The sequence below is a fragment of the Rhinolophus ferrumequinum genome, chromosome 10 (genome assembly GCF_004115265.2).
Source record: "Rhinolophus ferrumequinum isolate MPI-CBG mRhiFer1 chromosome 10, mRhiFer1_v1.p, whole genome shotgun sequence".
In the NCBI taxonomy this organism is placed as follows: domain Eukaryota; kingdom Metazoa; phylum Chordata; class Mammalia; order Chiroptera; family Rhinolophidae; genus Rhinolophus; species Rhinolophus ferrumequinum.
This window is the reverse complement of record NC_046293.1, coordinates 47,089,617-47,113,349: the sequence shown is the minus strand read 5'-3', so window position 1 is coordinate 47,113,349 and position 23,733 is coordinate 47,089,617. Positions and strand designations below refer to the sequence as shown.

Below are 23,733 nucleotides of genomic sequence, written 5' to 3'. Positions count from 1 at the left end.
TTATATCTTATTTAAGAATATATAGAATATTAAAAACAAAATTATAGTATGGGGGAGAGTAAAATTTGTTAAAATGTGTTCTGTGTTGGGGAATATGGAATGATGAAAAATTAATCAATCCAAAATAAGTTTTAAATGGGGGAGAAAAACATCACAGTCAAAAGAAAAAGCTCAAAATAAGATAGTAGATTTAAAAACTAAATATAGTAGCTGTTAGATTGGATGTAAGTGGGCTAAATAATTCAGTTTAAAAGATAAATATTTTGAAATTTAATGAAATCTAGCTTAAATGATGTTTAAATGATATACATCTAAAACATAAGGATACAGAAAGATTAAAAGTGAAAGGACAGTAAAAGGTAATCCATGGAAAAGAAAGTTAGTTCCTCATGATTAATATCAGATACAGTAGACGTTAAGGCAAAAAGTATTACTAGTTACTTCATAATGATAAAATTTCAAATCATAAGGAAGACATAGTAATTTAAATTTTTATATATCTTATAATGTAGCCTCAACACATATGAAACAAAATTGACAGAGCAATAGATGCATCCATAATCAGAGTGAAGTTGCAGTAATTGACATAATACAAGCATACACACAAAAAAATCATTAAGGATACAGAGCGCTTGAATGTGATTAACAATCCAAACCTAATGAATACATATAGATCATTACGCTACTCAAGTTCAGTTTACCTATTCCTTTAAGCACGCGTGGAACATTTACAAATATTGATTATATACTGCATGATAAAGCTCATCTCAATAAATTTTTAAGGATTTAAATTGTACAGGATATACTATCTGACCACAAGGTAAATAGGCTAGAAATCAGTAAAAATAAATATGTAGAAAATGCCATGCTTGAATTCATTCAGTTTCTTAACTAAGTCAAGCTAATTTCTATCTTTGCCTGGAATTTTTTTCCCCATCGTTCTCCCCCATCGTGGCTTCTCTCAGAGTTTGGTCTCAGTTAAAATTTCATCTCCTGATCAATCCAAAATTTTCCCTGATCAAATCCAAAATGGCCTCCGAGTTATTCAGTACCTTAGCTTCTTGCTTGTTTCCTTGACTTAATGTTACCTCCAATTATTGTTTAGTTGCCTGGTTAGTTGTCCTCGAATCCTCCTCTATCTATATTGCAGATTCTGTGAGGGTACAGTCTACACTTTTCTGTTCACTGCTGTGTTCCCAGAGCTCTGCAGTGTCTGGCATTTAGGCGCCACTCAGTATTTATTGAGTGAGAAGATGAGCATGAACATTTCCATAATTTTCTACCTAATAAATGGACATGAGAAGAAATAGAGCAATACATATGGTATCTTCGAAGGCATGAAACATGATGGGTTGCCCATTCACTTCTTAATTTTAGAGACTTTTGGGGGGAATGTAACCAAATTTTGACATATTATTATGCGAAGTGTTAAGCTTGGTGTAATTGAATTCTTAATTTCCAGACTTAAATGTTTTTAACATTTAAACTTAATGTTTCATTTAGCACAGCCATAGAAAATTCTACTTAATTGGCCCCCAATGGGAACATTGTCTAAAAATAGGAAAAAGTGATGTATTTCAACAAATATTTTATCCCAAAATACAGCACAGCTGTATTTAATGAAGGTCAGTCTCCAGTCTTACAGTGTATATGACTTCTCTGTCTCTCTGTCTGCCTCCTCCTCACCCCCTGTCGTTGCCTTCCTCTCCCTTATCCTCCCCCTTGTTGTTCACTTCAGTTACTCCTATTACTTTTTTAAAGTTATAAAAATAAATAAATATTTAGAAGTTAAGAACTTTAGGTTTATGATGTTATTCTTATCTGTAGCATACAATTAATATGATTTGGGCCAGATTCTTATAGTAACATCCTGTGAGTCACTCTCTGATATTATCCGGAATGGAGAGTTATATTTAAAGCTCGCTGAATTAACTAGTTGGATTAATCTACACCAGTGATTCTCAACACTGGCCATACCTTGGAATTACCAGGATGTTTTGAAAAAATACTGAAGCCAGGGCCCCTTCTCTAGAGGTTTTGATATAATTGGTCTGGGTTCCACACATCGGTATTTTCAACAATCTCACTAGGTAATTCTTATGTGCAAGCAGGGTTAGTAATCAGTGATCTATAACTGTGTTATTCCAAGCGTGATCCCTGGATCAGCAACGTTAGTATTACCTGGAAGCTGGTTGGCTAGACATGCAAAATCTCAAGCCCCACCCAGTCCAGATCTACCTAATCAAAATCTTTATTTAAATAAGATCTCAGGGTGATTTGAAAAGTGCTCATCTACAATTTCCATTGGTTCTGTTTAAAATAAAGTATCAACTAAACTTGAAGCTAAGCCTATACACTTATGCTCCTACAACATGATTTGCATGCTAACGGTGTTTGTTCCAACCATGTTTATGTCAGTTGTATTTGTATTATTGTAATATTATTGAATTGCTATAAATGCATATACATATAATAGGTGAAACAATGAAATACAAATGTAAAAAAATACTTTTTTAAATAAAAATTTAAGTTGAATGTTTTGAGAAAAACTGATAAACTACTAAAAAATATATTCTTGAAATAGATGTTAATAAGACAACTATAAAATGTTGTAGAAGAAAACATAGTATTAGAACGAGCCCTCTTTAGATTGCTTGGTGAGTATCTATCTTACTCTACATTAAAAAAAAATTAGAAATTGTAAGGGACACAATATAAGTTTTGTTTATATAATTAAGACTACAATGAAAACACAATAAAAAAATCTATGTTAAAGAAAGGTGTTTTACTTCAAAACATTGTTGAATGTGTGTGGGTTTGGTTTTAAATTAAAATGTTTAAGGTACATATTTATTGCTGTCTATAATTTCTCACTTTAACTGATTTTTCTTTTTTTCAGTCAGTGAACCAAATACCTCTCCAGATAACGTAGGATAAAAAGGCTACTGAATATCTATGACTGTTCAATTTGAACGTTAGTTGTATTTTTCTCTGTTCGTAGTTCTTTTTTCTCTGCATAGTAAAATAGTTTTCAAGCTTAGTTATACCTGGGAAGCTTTGAAAAAATAAAGAGGTACAGTTTCTACCCTCAGAGTTTCTTATTAATTGATCTGGTATGCAGCTGGGGAAGAGAATTCTAAATGCTTTTCAAGTTCTTTTAATATGCATCTCCAGTTGAGAACTGCTTGCCCGGTAGGTTGGGTTATAAAATCAGTTTATAATAAATCAGATCCAGCTTATATAGGTATCCTGACTAGATGTTCATTAGGATCAGGTACTAAGTATATTATTATGATTAATATTCTATTATATTCTCTGAATATATCATGAGTAATTTTTTCCCTTATTCAAATCATATTAAAACATTTCTTTTTCAGTGCTTATTTTCAAATGTTCCTCTTCTGTGAAGCATTTTAAATTCCATCCTTGTAAGAATTTGTTCTTCCTTCCTGTTCCAACCTTGCTTCTGAGTTATATGTGGTTACTTGTGCACGTGCTCATTTGTTTCCCACGCTGGGCTGAATTCTCCTAGAAGGGAGGAAGGCGCCTTCCTAAGACAGTGACTGGCAGACAGGAGGTTATCATACATGCTTCTCATTTCCACTCTTGTTGCAAGTGTTGCCACTTTCGCTGCAAGTCTTTATGAAATTATTTTTCTCCACCTGTTTAACCTTTTGTTGTTTTCTGTTTTCCTTCCTTCTGCTCCATCTCAAATATACTTCAAAATGTTCCTGTCCCCTGCTGCCTCCTCTGCTTTCTCCTCTCTCCTCATTCTGCATGTCGTGTTCTACATGGATCTGACTCCCTTTAATCTTGTGCTTCTTCTCTTCCCTTGGCTCATATTCTTGGCATAATGGAAGGAAACCGCATTTAAAATAAGTCCCCCAATACTTTCCCTCTTCTTTGTTTTGCCTCTATACAAGAGGCTATTCTAAACCAGCATAATCACTGTTTCAGGGTCTTTACTTGTAGTCTCTTTATTGAGCACTAATGTATGGTTTATAATGAAAAGGATCATGCTTTACAGTTTACAAGACATGTCCATGTTCAACACCCCCTTCACTATAATGTTGAAACAAAATGTGTCTAAAAGGTGCCAGTCATTTTGGCAAAAATATTCCACAAAATTAAACCAAAGATTAGGTGTCCAAGTTTTGACTGAGTTCACTGGATTTTAGTGGTAAGAAAAGATATATAGGACTGTCAGATGATTCTAGTGGTGGCTTTGAAACTTACAATGTGTGAACTTTCCCTTATTATATTATACATTATGTTTTCTTTTAAAGTGATAAAACCTGTCACCTTGTGTTGTGTTTGTGTTCTGTCGCTTTTATTGGCAGTCGTGTATTAATATGAATACTATATTTTTTTCTCCAAATCTTTACCTTCACTCATTAAATTTATTTTTCTTATCCCCATGAGACTTAATTAATTGATTACATTGTTTTTCTTACATACTCCATTCTATGATGTATAAGCCAGGATCAATAATAAGGCCAGTGATGGAAAGGTAGCTAAATGAAAAAAATTCAGAATATGCTTACTTGCAATTTAAATGGTAAAATTAAATTAGGGGCAAAAGCACTGAATCCTTCCTTCCAGATACAAATTTGGCCTTTAAATACACAATTCTTATTTTCCCAGTATATAGCCCCTGGAACCCAAAGGCTGACCTGGACAGGGTTTTAGAATTTTTGCTTTTGTTCTATTCTGGAAGTTCTCGAAGTTATTTTTATACTCCTTTGCCTCCTAACCCCTTACTACTGCTAGATTTATGGTATTTCAGGGCCTGTTCTCTTTTTGGAAGAATAGGCTACTGACCTAAATTAAGGCCCCCTAGGAGAAGCACTCTTTGGTCCTTTAGAAGCCCAAGGACATGACATATAACACGAGAAAGGAGAGTTGCACAGCTACTTTCATGATCTCATTTCCTTAACTCTAATATTAGTTTTGCAAACAACTAAATTCCCAATTATTCAGATTTAGTTAAAGGAAGCAATCGTGTAATGAATGAATTTTGTGAATTATTTAAACACTCTTAAATTCTGATCATTTTAAATAGCACTGATTCACAAAAATTGGTTTTCTGTAGAGGAATGAGAAGGTTTTGTCAACAAATTGCCCCAGCTGACTTCCACTGTACATGTTACCTTGTCTTATTCATGTTAGTAAGTCACTGCTATGAGAATAGCCAGCTACTTTTCATTAACTGGTAGACAAACCTGCTCCCATTTTAAGTACTTCAGCTCTATTGCAGAGGAAAGTAAGCTGCAGTATTACTAAAAGGGCAAAATATTTCTGAGACCAATTTATAATAGAGGCTTTATTATATGAGGCAAAATCAAAGGATAAGGCCACATTTAAAGGGAACTGTGGAGATCAGAGAGGTCCAGTTGAATTGTTTTCAGGCTTTTCATTAAACAGGAAGCTGAAAGAGAACTTAAAAAAAGTTGGGCAGACCTTTAGAGTTTATTATGCAGGACCAGTGCAGGGTGCTGAATAAGATCCAAAGACAAATAAGACACTGTCCCTGTCCTTATGTAGGAAGATTATAAAACTATACAAGTACCTAGAGAAAAGGAAAATGTGATCAGTGTCTCTAAAATAGATTTAAGCATTGTAGAAGAGGGAAAAATTAATTTATAGCAGTTAATGATCAAGAAATTTATAACAGCCATACTGGTAAGGATTGACTCCAAATGAATCCAGGTTACAAAAAAGATTGTGAGCTGGATAAATGCAGCACAGTTGATTGGAGTTTTTTAATAATATCAAAACACATTGGATTTTTTGTTTGTTTCTTTGACTCCATGGAATTTTAGCCTGCCTCATGAATGTATTTATTGTATACTCTTTTTTAAAAAGCTATAACAAAAATATAAATATACATAGTTACAGTTAATGATATATTTCTTCATCCAACAGTTTCAATTTATATATCACTAACAAATATCATGTTGGCACAAAATGAAATAACTGCTGTTGTACCTGGGATTTTTAAGACCCCTTCCAGACGAAATGAAGATTTAAAAAAACACCATATAAAAGCTATTATTATATACAGTTCTGTCCTTAACAGATGGCTAAACAATCTAAAGATCAGTGACACCTGGTGTTCTCAAAGACAATTTTAAAGAAACCGTAAATTCCTTTCCTCACCTAAGTGAATTATACTGGTTTTCTTTTTAGTATCTATAACTTCTAATATTGTGTTGGGTCATTTTGAAAGGTGTTGATACCAGTTGGGACATTTAAAATAGATTCATGTGTTTTCAATCTAGTAATAAAAAAGAAAAGCTAAATATGTAGTGAGGAAATGTTTTGAAGTGAAATATGATATGATGTCCTTTTGCTTTTATATTTTAAAATATTTTTTCTATAGATTTGTATAATTCTTTCTACAAAGGTTTGCAGAAGTTGATTTAAATCTCTTAGAGGAAACTGTATTTTCTGTCTCTGCATTAATAACCAGTAGGTCAGGAATTTAAAGTGTGTTTTAGGACTTTTAGAGTTTTACTGGCTTCTTTCACTTACCTGTTTCTCAATCTGTACTATAAATTACTTTTCACTTTTTTTTCACAGCTGATGACTTTCGAATGTGCATCTGTACCACTTCTTGTCTTCCTAGTTCTCGTTAATTGTTAACATGGAGGGGGGGAATGAAGTGAAAATAATTCAAATTAATTGCTTTTGCAGATTCTCTTTTAATTATGGTGCTAGTAACTATAATCAGTGATGTTTAATATAGCCTTAGTAAAACATATATACCAGTTTTTATATCATCTTAATGAATTTTCCCAAGTTCTAATTTTGTCCCTATCTATGGTTGAAGAGGCTGTGCACTGGACAGCTCTGGGTGACACAATTCATATAGACTGTAATGTGAATGGTACCTCCTGGAGTTATGCCCACAGCAGCATATACCAGAGTCACAGTAAATGTGCATTTAACATTGGTTAATGTTAATAACTCATGAGTAGCTGTAGTGCTATGGGTTAGTCTTACTCCCTGGAGACCTAGCTTCTTAGTCTACAAAGTGATAAACTCGTAAGCATAAATTAATATCCATTTTCCTAGAAACGTCATATCTTAAAACACATATATAATATATATATGCTATATACTCAATAAATCATTTAAACATAGATCTTTGAAAATGTAGCTTAGTTGATATAATTCTGCTTTAAGCTGGTAAATGATTTGTGGCATAGGAATCCAGAGTTATATCACAAGAAAGTTAGTGCTGTATATACACACGTGCAAATACATGTGCGCGCCTACACACACACACACACACACACACACACAACACACACACACACTCACTCCCAACTAAGAAAGCAATGAAGCCTCTGACTGTGAACATGTCAATAGAATTGAATTAAACAAGAAATCAATACAGCAAAATGATTTTTCTTTGTTGTTTTATTGAGGAAGTGATTACTTTATACTCTGTTAGAGAAAGGTAAGCAGACGGGCACATTTCAGTTGGGGAATTCTAGAGACTTTCCTGCCATCCCTGTGGTAGCCGCAGTGATAATTATGATCTCCGAGGCTTTCCCCCTGACACCTGTAGGGGCAGCTTTGGGTAAGATCGTGACGTGGGCGTAGCCTGCCTTCCTTGCTGCTTTTGACACTCGATCTCTCCAGGGCTCAGCTCCTTCCACTTGCTTTCTGCTTGCCAGTGGACCTCATCTGGATAAGCTGTTTGGGTTTTCTTTCGGGTGGATCTGCATTTTTCAAATGCCTCTGTGTTTTCTCTTAAAATGTAGTTGTTCTGTGTTCTACTCTCTCATGCCCTTCTAAGCAACCTATCCTTGTAAACCAGACCTCTTCATGGTCCAAAGTGTATTATTATGATAGCCACCCGTGCTAGGTGCTGTTATTCTTCCTGTGTACCCCATGCTCCCAGTTCCATTTCTCTTTCCTTCTCTGCTCTATTCTGTGCTCCAGGAGCCAGACCACAGACTGCATCACCCTGTCTCCTTGCCAGCTGGCGTTGGGTAGGGTTTGCCAGTGGGAGGCACTGGCAGGAAGTTGGAAGGCAGGAGGAGAGAGAGTTGGCCATGTCTCTTCTCTGCTCCTTGTCTGCACCAGCCTGTGTTTCTGGCAGTAGCTGTGTCTCATGATTACACTCGCTAGGCAGCCAGCCTTTCCTCCATTACTGGCTCATATTGGGCTCCAGGAAAACCATTTCCTTTCCTTGTTCCGTTGCCCTACGGTGATGCTGACTTCCTGCTTGCCAGAGAACAGATTCTTCACCAGCGCTGATTTGTTTCCTCAGCCATGATCCAGTTGTCCATCTTAGAAGTTCACTACTTAGTCTCCCGTGTTTACATACAACTTAGGGATTTTCAATTAAAACACGTCAGTTTGGCTTTTATTGTAGTTAGTGGTGTATGACTCTGTCTGCCATATTAAATAGTGAGGGCATGAATCATGTCTCATTCATTTTTTTCCAGAAATTCATTCAATAAATTATTATTGTTATTACTTCTCTTGAATGTAAGAATCTGCATTTCGTTTCATTTTTAAAAATCAAAGTATAACATATATATAAATATATATACATAATATACATAAAATGTACATTTATATATATATACACATAAAATGCACTTATCTTAAATAGACAGCTTGATAATTCATCCTTGACTCCTAGTACCTAGGAGAACACCAACATACAGCAGGAGCTCAGTACATGTTTGTTAAATGTATTAATAAATTAATATGGCTTTCATCCCCTTCCATTCACTCCTAAATCGTGGAGCCATCCTAATAGTATTTTTAGGATTCCTTGTAGTGTTTTTAGGAATGATTATAGATTTTCTGAGTTCAAGACAAAAATCAGTCACGTTGGGTTCTCCCTAAGCCAGGTTCACCCTGTTTGTGCTCATTACTTGAAAGGAAACGAAGCAATTGTGATCTCATTCATTTTTGTGCTTTCTCCCTCTGCCAAGCTCCATTTGGTGCCCTATTGTCCCACAAGTTGCCTATTTGAGTCTGTTGAATTAAGAGTTTAAAACAGAAGGTCCATCTGCTCTGCATGAATATTAAATTATTATAGGACTTTGTATAAGGAAAATTTATCCTTGCATTTTTTACAGTGTTTCTTTCCTCTCTGGTCTAAGAAAGACTTGGAGCATCACTTTTTTTCTTCAACATACCCTTGGACTTAAATAGGCTGCAGTTATCAAGTCATATAATAGGCGTAGAATCCTTTGAATGGCAGGTGCTGAATCGAAGTAAGAAGGTTTTATTTATTCTCATTATCTTATAAAATGTGGTTTTTATTAAGTGCAATTGAACACACAGTATGCCAGATCTTGGTATTTTGAGATTACTGGATCACATAAAGGAAAAAAAAGCACATTTAAAAGTTATGTGTTGGGGAGATATGTTTTTTAATCAATCAGGTTCATTAAGTAAATGCACATGCTATTTTAATTCATAACATGACAGATACTGTGCAACTAACAAATCTGTAGTCTCATTTTGAATATTCATGAGTGAGCAAGCTTCAGCGAGTTAAGTAATATAATTTATGCAAGTAAGTTGTATTCTTTTCTAGCACACTCCAAAACATTAAAATCAATTCACCAGTGATATATATTATGTAGTGAAATTTTTAATAAAAGCTGAGTAAGGAGATCAGTTGAAGGATGGCATTTTAAAAATGTGCATGCTTTCCATTATTTAAATGTACAGCTTTTAAATAATCAGTTAATTTTTCAGTGAAGGTGAAAGTTGGGTTTCACTTTAAGTATGAATATTTGTACAACCATATATATTTAATATTATTGATAAAAGTATGTCTAATTTTTTATTACAAATTATTATGTGCAACTTGATACTTTAAAGGTAATGGGAGAATATAAATTCTCAAGAGGAAAAAAGTCTGTCTTCTAATTCTTACAATGAAATGAAAAGGAAGCTTACACATTCATCTTGTAAAATCCGTGTAGTTAAAATTAAAAATTAGATTTAGTAAATAGGACTGACAAACTGCTTGAGTTTTTCCTGTCAGATGATCACTGCCACTGGTCTTTTGAAGTAATTAGCTTGGGGTGATTTTGGTGTCATGAGGCTTCAAAGCATCTACGATATTGAGTGCCCTTTCAAAGAAAAACAATACGAAATTATGAAAATAAAAGTTAGTTCAGAGTCTTAGATGGGGTCTAAGCCAGAGACGGATACTGAAAGTTAAATTCATTAGCTTCAGGGTAAATTTGTCTCTATATAGGTGATGAATCAACATGGGTAGTGTGAAACATTTATTGCAAAACAAGCAAACAATTTCCATCGGCTAAATGTTTATGTGAATTGTAAATACTTTGAAAGATTCAAAAATTATTTGACACTTTCTATGCATTTTCACTAATTAAAAAAAACGTTTTCCCCATCAAGTCTGAAGTTCTGTTTTAAAATTTTATTTAATTGTGATGGAAGCAAGACCTTTCAACGTCCTAAATAAGGTGCCTTATGTGTACTTATAAATAAAATAATACTAATATGTACTTGTAAATAAATAATACTAAACCATAAAACAGAATTTATATATATGTGCTGAAATTAATATAGTTTCTTTCTAATTTTCTATTTTAAAAATTCTGTAATGGTATATAAAAATGAACTTTTCTCGTATTTGTGTTGCCCTGATTTGTAGCTGTTCTAAGCACCTGCTTAATATGCCCTAAGTGGGACATCATTTAGCAGACAAATAATTGGCTGACAGTCTGCTTATCAGCACTCCTTTTTCAGAGTCTAATTCTGACTGAATATTGCTCCTTATCCTTTTTGTACCTTATTTTACTCTCTGAACTTAATAGGCATGATAATAACTTGAACCTGCATATGCCTTATGTTAGATTGAATTTTGGTTTATAATTACTCAAACACCTTGAAAAGGCATGAGAATATATAAAATATTGTTGCAGAATAATCTGAAAACTTCTGAACTATTTTTCTAATGAAAAATAAACATATATATGTATTTTTTATTCCAAAGCAATATGCCAGTTTCAAGGACGAACCTACTTTGAAGGAGAAAGAAATACAGTCTATTCCTCTTCTGGAGTATGTGTTCTCTATGAGTGCAAGGTAAGAAAACTTTTCATGAATTTTTCAAAATTCTTTGAGTTATATACAGTAAATGTTTCTTTAAAATCTCACCCTTGTAATACTTTTAAAAACTCTAAGACAAGGAGAAAATGTAAGATATAAATTATAGTTCAAATGTATGGGAATTTCCATTATTTTTGAAAACATGTAAATTAATGGTTGTAAAATAATTTTACCAATAAATAAAAATGCTCTTTTGTCAAATTAAAGTTTTGTGAAGCTGTCTTATATTTTCCAAATTTAAATCAGCTCCTTGTTTTCTGTTGTAAAGAAAACGTAGACAAAGATAGACTCAGCCCATTGTCATTCATGAGCGATGTGAGAAATATCACTCAGTCCAATTAAAAATGAAACATAAAAATCACCTAATAAAAATTAGCTGTTGGATGAAGATGAGACTGACACTGATCTTAATCCCTTTGGGAGGAATATTTTATGTGATTTGAAGGGGAATTCTTTATAAATTTACCGCCTTGGTCTCTTAAAGTATGCTTCTGAAGCTAATGTGATTCTTTTTAACTCTTCTTCTTGATCTAGTTGAAAAACTAAATATGTTTCATAACATTTTTCATATTTGCTTTTTATGAACTATAAGGTTATATTTCCTGACCATAATGTTATATTCCAAACCATATTCTGTCTGAAGGAAACTGTCTACATATAAATTTGCTGCGTTTCATTTGATTCTTAATTTTCCTCTTGAAATACCTCCCATACATAGGTTTTGAGATGATTTAGTATGTATAGATAATGTAGAAAAATAAGGTAAGTGATTTACTCTGCTGGCACCACCAACAAACTATCAGTATTTACATTAGTATTAAGTGTTGGGGAAAGGAAAATCCTAAGAATTTTGCCAAAATAAATTGAATATGACAAAAGCCAGCTACATACTTAATGCATCTTAAATTGGAAAACCTTTAGGATAAGCAAAGAGGAGATGTAAAGAGGCAAGACTGTGACAGATTTGATTTCCAGAACATGAAAGCTCTAATTCATGCCCATTACAAAGTATTCTAGCTGCTGCTTTTGGCTTTAAATAGGCTTTCCTATGATGTAGGTTATCATCTTAAAGATAAAGGAGCTGGAGCATAGGAACATTATTAATAGGAATTGCTGAACACTATTTTAAGATGGACATTTTTCTATCAGCATTCCTACACAAATGCTGGTTTTTAATTATTATTATTATTGGTTTTAGGTGTACGAAACAATATAATGATTAGACATTTACAACCCTTACAAGGTGATCACCACCCCCCAAGTCTACTACCCCTCTGACACCGTACATAGCTATGACAATACCATTGATTATATTCCTTATCCTGTACTTAACATCCCATAACTATACTATACTATATATATGTATATATATATGTATATATGTATATATGTATATATACATATATATATATATAAATTTATTTTTTACATTATAGTTGACATTCAATATTATTTTATATTAGTTTCAGGTGTACTGCGCCGTGGTTAGACATTTATATAATCTATGAATTGATCCCCCCGATAAGTCCATACCCATCTGACCCCCTACATAGTCTTTACAACATTGATTATATTCCCCAAACTTTATTTCACATATCTGCGACTATTTTGTGGCCACCAATTTTTACTTTCTAATCCCTTTACCTTCTCTCCCATCCCTCAACACCCCCTCCCGTCTAGCAAACATCAGTTTTTTCTCTATGCCAATGCTATTTTGAGTGGAGTAAGTCCCATTAAAGATATAAGAATTAGAAGACTTAGAGGGAGATCCAATGACTCCATGTTGAGAAAATGAAGTCAGAACAGAGAAAAATTATTTCAAGGAAAGTAGAAAACTTTTGTCAACTGGTTTCTAATGGTAAACTCTAAATTTGAATTATCAGCTCTAAATTTAAAAATCTTGAGGACATTTCAAGTTTCTCTACCGTGAGTGTGTGTGTGTGTGTGTGTGTGTGTGTGTGTGTGTGTTTGTTCTTTTCATCTGACCAGTGTGTTCCATACTACTATTGATAATTGTGCTTTAGATATTTATTGGGATAGTTGCCTATTTGATTTTAAAATAGCTAGAAAATGCTTTCATTTAAAATTGGTTCAGTGAGGAGTCTATTTAGACGATGTTGTGGATGTTTTGTAAATATTGGGTGAATGAATGGATGTTACCTTTTATTTACTCAAACAAAAGTCACCATTTCCCACACTCTAATGCTGTGCTGTCCACTAGAAATATGATACAAACCACAAATGTACTTTTTATTGGGCTAAATTTTCTATATTTAACCCCATATATTAAAAATATTATTAATATGCAATTAATATAGAATTCTTAATGAAATATTTTCATTCTTTTGTCACACTAAGTCTTCAAAATCTTGTGTGTATTTTACATTTACAGTGTTCAAGAGCTACATGGAGCTTAATGGCTATTGATTATACAACACAGCTCTCCTGGATTATCATAAGCTTTTGTAGTTCTTGACTAAATTCTTGACAGTGGGGACTCCCATTGTTTCTTCCCCCTTCAGGCTCCTTAGGTTCAGTATTTACACCTTTACATAACTGACAGCTCTCTCGTGCTTCCATTTTCTGGGCTGTCAATTCTAGTCCTTCTTTGTTCCTTTATTGTCAGTTTTGTGGCCTTGAAAATATGTCCTGGGAGACTGTGACTTTAATAGTAACACAGAAAAACACTGGTTCTGAAAATAAGATTACCAGCTGGATAGTACTGTCAAGCCAAAGGAAGACTAGCATGTGACTCCACTGTATTCAAATCTCTTGCCACTTTCTCGATAAGCGGTTATGATGATTTGGAGGTCTTTTTCTTAGAAAAACCATGAAGAGGGAGATATTGAAATGAGTGCTTCTTCCATAAAAGCAGTTCTTATAGAAATGACATCTAAAAATCTAAGCACTGTATTAAATGGAAGCTTGCAAGTTTTAACAGTTATTTTATTATTTACGTACTGGCAAGCATAATATAACATAGTAAATGATCCTGTTCTTAAGAAATTAAAGATTGATAATGCAGAAGCCAAATGTTTGCTTTAAGGGCAGCGTTACTACATTTATCAGAAAAATATTTTGTATTTTGATTTTTCCATGAGAAGGATTTTATCTACTTTGGTTGCTAGAACTATGATAATATTACATTGAGTTTTTTCATTCATTCACTAAATTTTTTTGAGTGCCAATTATGTGCCAGAAAATATGCTAGGCATTCATTCACAAGAGACATAAATCCTGCCTTCATTTCCCTTACAGTTTTTTTGGGAGATCCCCAATACTTTTACCAGACTCACCTGTGAGAATCTCTTTATGACAGTTTAGAAAATTTTGAAATGAGAATGTTTAAAAAACTCGGTTTTTATTTTTATTTGTTATTTTTTTTTTGGTGAGATGTTGATCTAATTCAAGCTGTATCTTTGCCACAGTTGTCATCTGGATATGAAAATATATTGTAAAACTAACAGAATTTTTCAGGATTACCCAGATGTTTGGCAGATTGTACAAATGGTTACCGTATTCATTTTAAGTGCTTTCCAAGTTCTGCTTGTCAATTTTAAAGGCTTTCCAGTAGTGATTTAATGTCATTTCGTGAATGAACCTCTGTGACCTGTGCTCTCAGAGGTTCTCAGGGTGAAAATTTTAGTCTCATGTTTGAAGAGCCTTCTTAGGTGTTGGATTTGGAAACTTCTTAGTAAGTCCTAATTAAGAAGTTTTGAAGCATTTATTTTCTGTTGTCTAACAGGACCAGACTATGAAGCTGGTTGAGAGTTCAGGCTGTCCAGCTTTGGATTGTCCAGAGTCTCATCAGATTACCTTGTCTCATAGCTGTTGCAAAGTTTGCAAAGGTAAGACTTTTCTGTAAAGTCAGATTTATGTGCATGAGTCATTTTAGGAAGCTGATTCAACTGAGATGAAATAGAAATATTTATAAGCAAGTTATTTCCAAAGACTAGTAATATTTCCCTAAATGCTTTCCTGATTTGGCACACAGTAGATAGTCACAAAGTATTTATTGTAGTGGTTGAATTAAAATGAGATGCTCCCTTGCATTTCTGCTAGGTTTCTTGTCTCAAGCTCTGGATTGCTAAGCTTCTCTCCTTGTACAGGTTCTGAGTCAGCATGACACTGCTGAAGGAATATATACAACAGCACTGACTTACTTTATTAGTTTTATTAGTTTGCTTTTCATTTCTCTTTAGTTTGTTTTTATAGTTGACATGACATGATTCCCATTTGGATTGCTTCAGATTCCTCTCTTCTCGGTTCTACTTTTCTCTCTTAGGCTTATATATGACCGAGAAGAGAGAGGCAATCAGACACGCATTGCTTGTTTTGTGTTGATAAGCCTAGGAACAACAAGTAGAAGGGACTTGGATTTTTAGTTCAGTATAAGAAAACTGTAAAATTTGAGTTCTTCAGAAATGCAATGGGACTCCTCAGGAGGCAGAGAGTTCCCCATCACTAACGGCTCCGGCACTTTGTATTTTATTATAGATTCAAGGATTGATTATATGGAACTTTTTATGATCCCTACCAATCGTGAAATTATACTGCCTTCCTATATTATCTTAAAATTATGTTTGTGAGTCCATCTCCTTCATTGGACTATGCACCTTGAAGGCAGAACTGGCTCTTTATTTTCATCTCTATATCCTTAATAACTCGTATGACACCTGGGCTGTATAGTTAGCGCTCATAATTCATGTGATTGATACTGTATAACAAGCTGCCCTAAATGAGCTAATAACACTTGTTTGAATAATGGCTTTTATGTTGATGCAAAGTAAAACTTAAGTAGAAAAAAAAAGAAACTTTATAAAGCATATACCATTTTGTTTTCTTTTAACCTAATTTATTAAAAGTAGACATAAGATACTTCAATCTCATTTTTAGCAGGGTGGTGCACTTGTTTCTTTTTCTTTTTAGAGCCTTCTTCCATGCATTCAATTATGAATTTTAAAATCTTAGTTCTGTGAAAGATTCTTTGGGAATTTGAAAATGGTTTTCAAGGAGCTTCGAGGATAGTTCTCAGGAACCAAGGAACACTACTAAAATGGACTATAATCTAGTAAACAAACAGGAAGAGCCATTAGAGTTTGTATCCTCACGGTGCCTGAGCAAGTGCCTTGTACAGAGCATGTGTGGAATGTGATATGAATGAAGAACCCTCATCCCTGTTTCATGTTTGGAAACTGGACTTCCAGTCTGCAGCTTAGTTAGGCAGCCAAGGTAGCCTATACCAGCCTATGCAAGCTTATATGTGTATACACATTTAAGGGGATGTTATTAAAATGGGATGTTATTAAAATAGGGATATTATGAAAATGCAGATTGCAATCTAGTATGTCTGAGGTCAAGCCCAAGAATCTGCATTTCTAATAAGCTCCCAGGTGATACCGATACTACAGGTCATTAGTTGTCTGTTGCTGCATAACAAACCATCCCAAAGCTCAGTGGCTTAAAACAACAGCCATTTTATTATATATGGCGGTATTGTGGGTCAGGAATTCAGGCAAGGCTTAGCCAGGTGGTTCTTCTTTTTCATGTGATGTTAGCTAGGGTCACTCAGCTGGAAGCTGGGCTGGGCTGGAAGATTCAAAATGGCCTCGCTGTCTGCTGGACATCTTAGTAGGGATGACAGGAAGTCTGGGTGCAGCCAGAACTCTTTCTCGCTCCATGTCATCTCAAGACTTCTTTCTAGCAGGTCTAGCAGGTCTCTCTAGCAGGATGGCAGTCAGTCTTCTTAAATGGTGACTCCAGGCTCTTAAAGACTCGGTCTGGAACTGACACATCATCACTTCTACCATACTTAACTGGTCAAAGAAGTCACAGGACAGCCGAGATTCAAAGGGAGGGGAAGTAGACCTCACCATGACAGAAGGAGTGTTAAAATTTTGTGGCCATCTTTCATCCATTAGTGTAGTGTCCTGGAGTTACTCAGAGATTAGACACATGACTAGCATAGAACTTAGTCAAGATTGGCTAGGACGAGATTTGAGTAAGAAACCGAGATAGGGCCTTTCAAATGTCAAGAGAAGCCCTGATCACATCCATTTTTTTTTTTTTAAGAGCCTTGATATATTATTACAAAAAGCAAGTTCAGAAATGGAAAAAAGCTACAAAAATTGTGTTACATTTAAATTGTTTACAGTTTCAAAAATTAATGTATTTACACAGCACACTCAAAATACAGTGACAAAATATACTGTCACCTATACCCTTTCAACCTGAGATTTTTATATAATTGATATGCAATGGAGTCTTGGTATCATTACTTACAAAAAAGAAAAGAAAAAAACCTCGTCGATTATTTTTTTTAACTTTTTTTTTTTAATGCAGCCAGGATTGAGAACCAGTGGCTTAGATAATACTGGAACTTAAATTGGACAAGTTGGCCCTCTTGAAACATTTAGGACCATAATAAAGATGGCTTCAATTTCCGACTTCAAACATACAGAGTAAACAAATGAGTTCCCCTGGCATTCTCTGACTTTTAAACTAAAAAAAAAAAACGTTCTCTAAGCTTAAAGTTTGAGTCAATTCCTACACGTTGTGACAGATTCATGTGTAATAAAATTGGCCTGCAGTTTCCAGGCCTGTCTAACTAATGCTGAAGATGCTGTGCTTACATCAGACAAAGCAAGTTGTTCAACAACTGTTAGTAAATATTCCCTGAAGTCAGAGCATGAGATTAAAGCATTGAGCTTTCCAGGAGAGGCTAGGTCAGTGGTTGGAAACCAAGCTGTGCCCTGAAATAAGGATCTAAATCTCCAGGCACCAAGTCAAATCCAACCAAGGCTGTTTTTTAGGTACCCTGCAATTGGCTCTCTTCTGTAGTAGCATCTCAGAAGCAGTGTAGCAGGAATGTTCTTTTCACTTTCAAGGAAGCTTATGACAAATTATAATATGACAGAGACTTGATGATACAGCGAGGAGTCTGACTTAGAAAGACACAGAAACAATGTGATAGAGTTTTCATATCTGCAGCCCTTCCCATATTCCTTCTCACTCAACAGCCCCTTTCTCTGCTTGCAATGCCACCAAGTCCTATTTACTGGATACCCCGCTTTAATTTAGCATTTACTTCATTGAACCTTATAATTATAAGTAGTAGGGGCATGGACAGCAGAAGGCTGAGATTGTTCTCTCCCAACTTCTGAATAATTCATAGTTTCCCACATTATTCATTTACACCTTTTTGATTCTTACTATCTGTATTTTACGACTAGGTTGGTGCAAAAGTAATTGCAGTTTAAAAGGTTAAAAATAATAGCAAAAACTGCAATTACATTTGCACCAACCTAATAATAACATTAATTAAATTTTTTATATCTACTGCAAGTCAACTCATTTTTAAAAATTATTTATTTTCAGTTACTGTTGGCACTCAATATTATTTTATATTAGTTTCAGGTGTGCAGCATAGATATTTATATAATTTATACAGTAATCCCCCTGATTAATCTAGTACCCACCGGGCACTATAATAATTGCCGCAACATTATTGACTGTATTCTCTATGCTGTACTTTACATCCCCGTGACTATTTTGTAACTGCCAATTTGTATTTCTTAATCCTCCACCTTTTTCACCCAGCTCCCCAACCCTCTTGCCCCCCGCCCCAGCGATGACCAGTTTGTCTTCTGTACCTGAGTCTGGTTCTGTTTTGCTTGTTCATTTATTTTGTTCTTTAGATTCCACATATAAGTCAACTCATTTCTTAAAAATTTAGTTTCATTCATAAGCAATAGTATCCATGAAATAATGGGATTATTTGTTATTAGATTCATGTATTTCTTATACACATGAAGAGAAATCCATTGCTATTAGTACTTTTAAGAAAATGTTCATCTGTGCATATGAATCACACTTTGGGAAAAAGCAGGATTATCCATCATCTTGCAAATAATACCTAAATAAATGAGTATTCTTTTAGGTGTAAGTGACAGAACACCTAACCCAACTGATTTAAGCAAAAACTGGGACGTATGACCCCAGTAAGTAGCTTGATTCAGATCTCAAATCCTGCCCTTTTGCTTCGATGCATCTCTCAGTTTCTTTCCTCTGAGGTGAATTTATTTTCAGGTTCTATGCGTTTTCAGGTAGACCCCTGACATTCTTATGCTCACTTTACTATGATACTCAAGTAGGTGGAAGAAAAAGCTCAGTATCCTCATGAGTTGAATGAAAGACCCAGAATTGAGTTTCATTTGTCTTTATTAGCTTGAATGGATCATATGGCCAGACCTGAAGAAATCATTGTGTCCAGGCCAGTGGGAATCCTTATCCTCTGGGGCAATTGAGTCCACTTCCCTATAAGCAAGTGGGCTGACATTAGGGGTGAATGTTCATCCAAACTATGACTAGGTTATTTTTTCCCCCATAAAGGAGGAATAGATGCCCGTACGCAAAACCAACAAATATTCACCTCAAAATTTGTGTGTTCTATTTATCCCAGTTATTATGTATAACCTTTATGTATATTGTTCTTACTCATAATCTTTTGTATTCGCCTCTCCCTACTTATCCAGTTATACAGAAATGCATATTAATATTTTATAGAACTACATAATAATGAAAGACACAGAACTTCTTTTGAAAAGCTCACAAAAGGAGTAAAAACTTGGTATCCTTAAGGTGAAAATTCAAAAGAGGAAAAAGAGAAAAGCTAGATTGTATTAGATCATTGATCCATCCATCTATAATGAATATTTGAATTTTTTTCTATGATAGGTATCTCAATATATTTGGTTTGTGGCTTACCAATAATTCTCTAATTGCTTTAAATATTAACAAGTACTATACTATTATGCTTTTACATAGATGATCTCATTTGAACCCCACATTTTTACAAGGTAGATATTATCGTAATTATACAGGTGAGAAAAACTGAAGGTTTAGAAAGGTTAATTAACTTACACAGCTAATTTACATAGCCAGTGAGTGGTAGAAGTCAGGTATAAATCCCAGGTCTTCCAAATCCAAAAAGCTAAGCACATATGAGTAGAAATGCAACTATGAAGGTAATAGGACTATGGTTTATTGCCAACCCATACTTTGATTTTTTGAAGTTATTCCCTATAGATTGGAAACAAGCCATTTTTATTGAGTCTGAATTTTCTACTTGTTGCTAGTTAGCCTTTTGACCCTGGCATTTTGTCTCTTAGCAGTAAAACAACCAATAGATTCAGTCAACTTATTTGTTGAGAAAATAAATCAAAACAGCTACCTGACATTATTTAGAGTAAATTAGAATTTTATTGACAAAATTTTCAGTTTCCAAGTCCCTGGGTTAATTTTAAAAAAACCCCAAACCATCAGACAAAAAGTAAAGTACTCCCTAACTGAAGCTAAAACAGTGAAAGGATCACACTGCTGACTTATCATTGTAATGTTTGTGCAGCAGTTGGACACTTGGTGGTGAGCCTGGGCACAACATTAGATGCTGAGATGAGGGTCTCACCTTTCCTTAGGCAGAACTGCAAATGGGTTGTAATAGAGGTGGCATATGGCATAGACAGTCATGGCATTGATTGGGCAGAGTCTGAAAAATGGAAGAAGAGAAAATGCAGCAAAGGGAAAAGTTGAAAGTATTGAGTAAAATAGGCTTATGAGAAAAAAATAAAAAATGCATCAGGACAGTATCTGTTCTTAGTCACAGCTCTCTAAAAGTTGTTTCAAACATTACACAGAGATTTAGCATTGTGTTAGAACATGATGGCTTAATTCTTTGTGTATCTGAAGGAGTGGGCCAGTATTTTTAGTAACTTTGTTTTAATTTACAATAAAGATGAAGTTATTTTTTGGAGTCTTTTCATTTTAGGTTGATGATGTACTGAGTTATTGCAATAGAGAATGAAGATGACTTTTTAGCTGAAATTATTCCCCCTCAGGCATTGTAAAAAGGCAATAGAATACATTTTAAGAAATATGGTCTCGATTCAGCTGTTTAAAGAAGATATAAAAAGACCCTAGGAGAAAAATGTTTTCTTCTTAAGAATGAACTTTTTACTTCTAAATGTTCAGTTTTAATCATGAGAATTTGGATTGTGAGGAATCTTGTCAAGAAAACTTAAGTTGTCAAGTGATTTAAATGCTATTATTCACTATATACAGTAGTCCCCCCTTCTCCTTGGTTACCCAGGGTCAACTGTAGTCCAAAAATATTAAGTTGAAAATTCCAGAAATAAATAACTCATAAGTTTTAAATTGCACACCATTCTGAGTAGCATGGTGAAATCTCGCTCCATCCTTCTCTGTCCCACCCAAGATGTGAACCAGCCCTTTGTCCAACGTATACACACTGTATGCACTACCCGTCCATTAGTCACTTAGTAGCCATCCTGGTTATCAGATTAACTGTCTCACTATCGTAATGCTTGTGTTCAAGTAACCCTTCTTTTACGTAATGGCCCCCAAGCCATTCACATAACTTTTATTACAGTATACTGTTATGATTGTTCTACTTTATTATTGTTAATCTCTCATTGTGCCTAATTTTTAAATTAAACTTTATCATAAGCATGTATGTATAAGAAAAAAAATAGTATATACGTATAGGATTTGGCACTATCCACAGTTTCAGGAATCTACTGGGGGTCTTGAGATATAACCCCTGAGGATAGGGGGACCACTGTATTTTTCTAGTCTTCATGTACCTCTGTTCTATTTTCTTTTATTTCTGTGGGCATAATTCATTCGTTTGATCTTTTTTATTCCTTTTTAATGCCATCATTGCATTTTGAGAGCATCATTTTCCTTTAGGTTTAAGTTGTACAGATAATTTTTTTTAATTAAAGTTTATTGAAGTGACAATTGTTAGAAAAGTTACATAGATTTGTACAATTCTGTAATACATCATCTGTATTTCACATTGTATGTTTACTACCCAGAGTCAGTTCTCTTTCCATCACCATATATTTGATCCTCTTCTCCCACATCTACCACCCTCCTCCCCACTTACCCTCTGGTAACCATTAAACTATTGTCTGTGTCTATGAGTTATTGTTTCTTCGTTTGTTATTTTAGTATACATTGTAGTTGCATTTCATGAGGGATATGTTTTAATTTGTGGGTCATATTCATTATGGGCACCAACCAATCAGAATGGACACCAACCATTGTGCTGTACCAGATACATCTGCTGGCGGTGATGGAGCTTAGTCCACCCTTTTACTGAATCACATCATTCTGTGGTAACTTGATTACAAATAAGATGAGCCAGTTTAGAACTTCTATCTTCATGAGTTGCTCAAGTAAAAGTCTTTTCTTGGTTGTAGGCAGATGAGTTTATTCTTACTACATGAAATATATTCTTCTAGTCTTCTTTTCTTTTATATATGGACTGAGATGTTAATTCATTAGACATGAAAAACTAGATGGATAACTTATGCATCAGGCAACTTGAAAATTGTTTGAATGATGTATAATCATGTAATTTCCATTAAATATGGATTCTAATGTTCAAGCTTTTCACTTCAGCATTTTAGATGATCTTTGAACAAGGGATTCACACAGGAAAATGAGATCCTGAGAAATTACACATGATTGATGTCACTGTTTATAAAACGTTTCATTTTTCTTTCCTCTCATAAATACTCTGGAATCTGTGAAGTCTTTGTAATTCATAAAAATATTCTCCTTCTTTTGAGTGGACATACTTTGCCTTGCAGATTTCCAGAGAAAATTAGATTGAAGTGGTGTAATTTTCATTTTTAAACACATTTTGAAAATTTTTAAAGGATGCTGGGCTGTCTGTTTCATTTTCTAAATATACGATGCGCACATTTCATCTGGCTTGGTTTCTATTACTCATAGTTATTAATAATGTTCAACTGCTAGTTCTCAGATCCCTTTCTCATTGTGTTATCTTCTCTATTGTATATCATCATTTTGGACTCTAAGGCTCTTGCTTTGTTTCAGAATGTTACTAGAATTTATTAGAATGTTATTAGAATATTAGGGACTAGATAGCATTTATAAAGTCAGAAATAAGACAGAATTAACTAGCAGTAGGAATTGAGTTTACATACAAAGGAAAAAATTGAGATTACATATAAAAAACTTTTTAGTACACACAGCATATGGTTCTGTAAACACTGGATAAAGATAGCAATTTAAAAATCATTTAGGGAAAAAATAGCTTCTAAATCAAAGGAAGTATTAAGTAGAAAAAGTTTATTTGCTTTGCCATGGCTCATTTACCTTAATAAATTCTTTTTTTTTTTTCTTTTTGTAGGTTATGACTTTTGTTCTGAAAGGCATAACTGCATGGAGAATTCTGTCTGCAGAAATCTGAATGACAGGGCCGTTTGTAGCTGTCGAGATGGTTTTAGGGCTCTTCGAGAAGACAATGCCTACTGTGAAGGTAATCCTTGTAATGATGTGTAATTCAGCTGTATAAATTTCCTAGGATTACTGCATGTAAAATTTATTAATTTCCCAGGTTGTCAAGTTGATGGGCCCATTAAAAGCAGTGAATTTAATTTGAACCATATTAATCAGCTAAAAATAATTATCTTTCAAATTAAAGTTTTTCAGCTATCTGCTATATGTCAGACTAATAAGTGAACATGGCTGGTTTCGTGAATTAGAACAATAATCCCA

At 34.2% G+C, this 23,733-nt stretch overlaps 1 protein-coding gene across 3 annotated transcripts in view; it reads left to right on the top strand.

The window, feature by feature from the left end:
• Positions 1-23,733, top strand: part of NELL2 (neural EGFL like 2) — a 313,252-nt gene that overhangs the window by 125,784 nt on the left and 163,735 nt on the right. For all 3 annotated transcript variants that reach the window (XM_033118178.1, XM_033118180.1, XM_033118179.1), the window contains exons 11-13: positions 11,009-11,100; positions 14,870-14,972; positions 23,366-23,494. In XM_033118178.1, the coding sequence (XP_032974069.1) occupies positions 11,009-11,100; positions 14,870-14,972; positions 23,366-23,494 (324 nt within the window). The remainder of the gene's footprint in view (positions 1-11,008; positions 11,101-14,869; positions 14,973-23,365; positions 23,495-23,733) is intronic.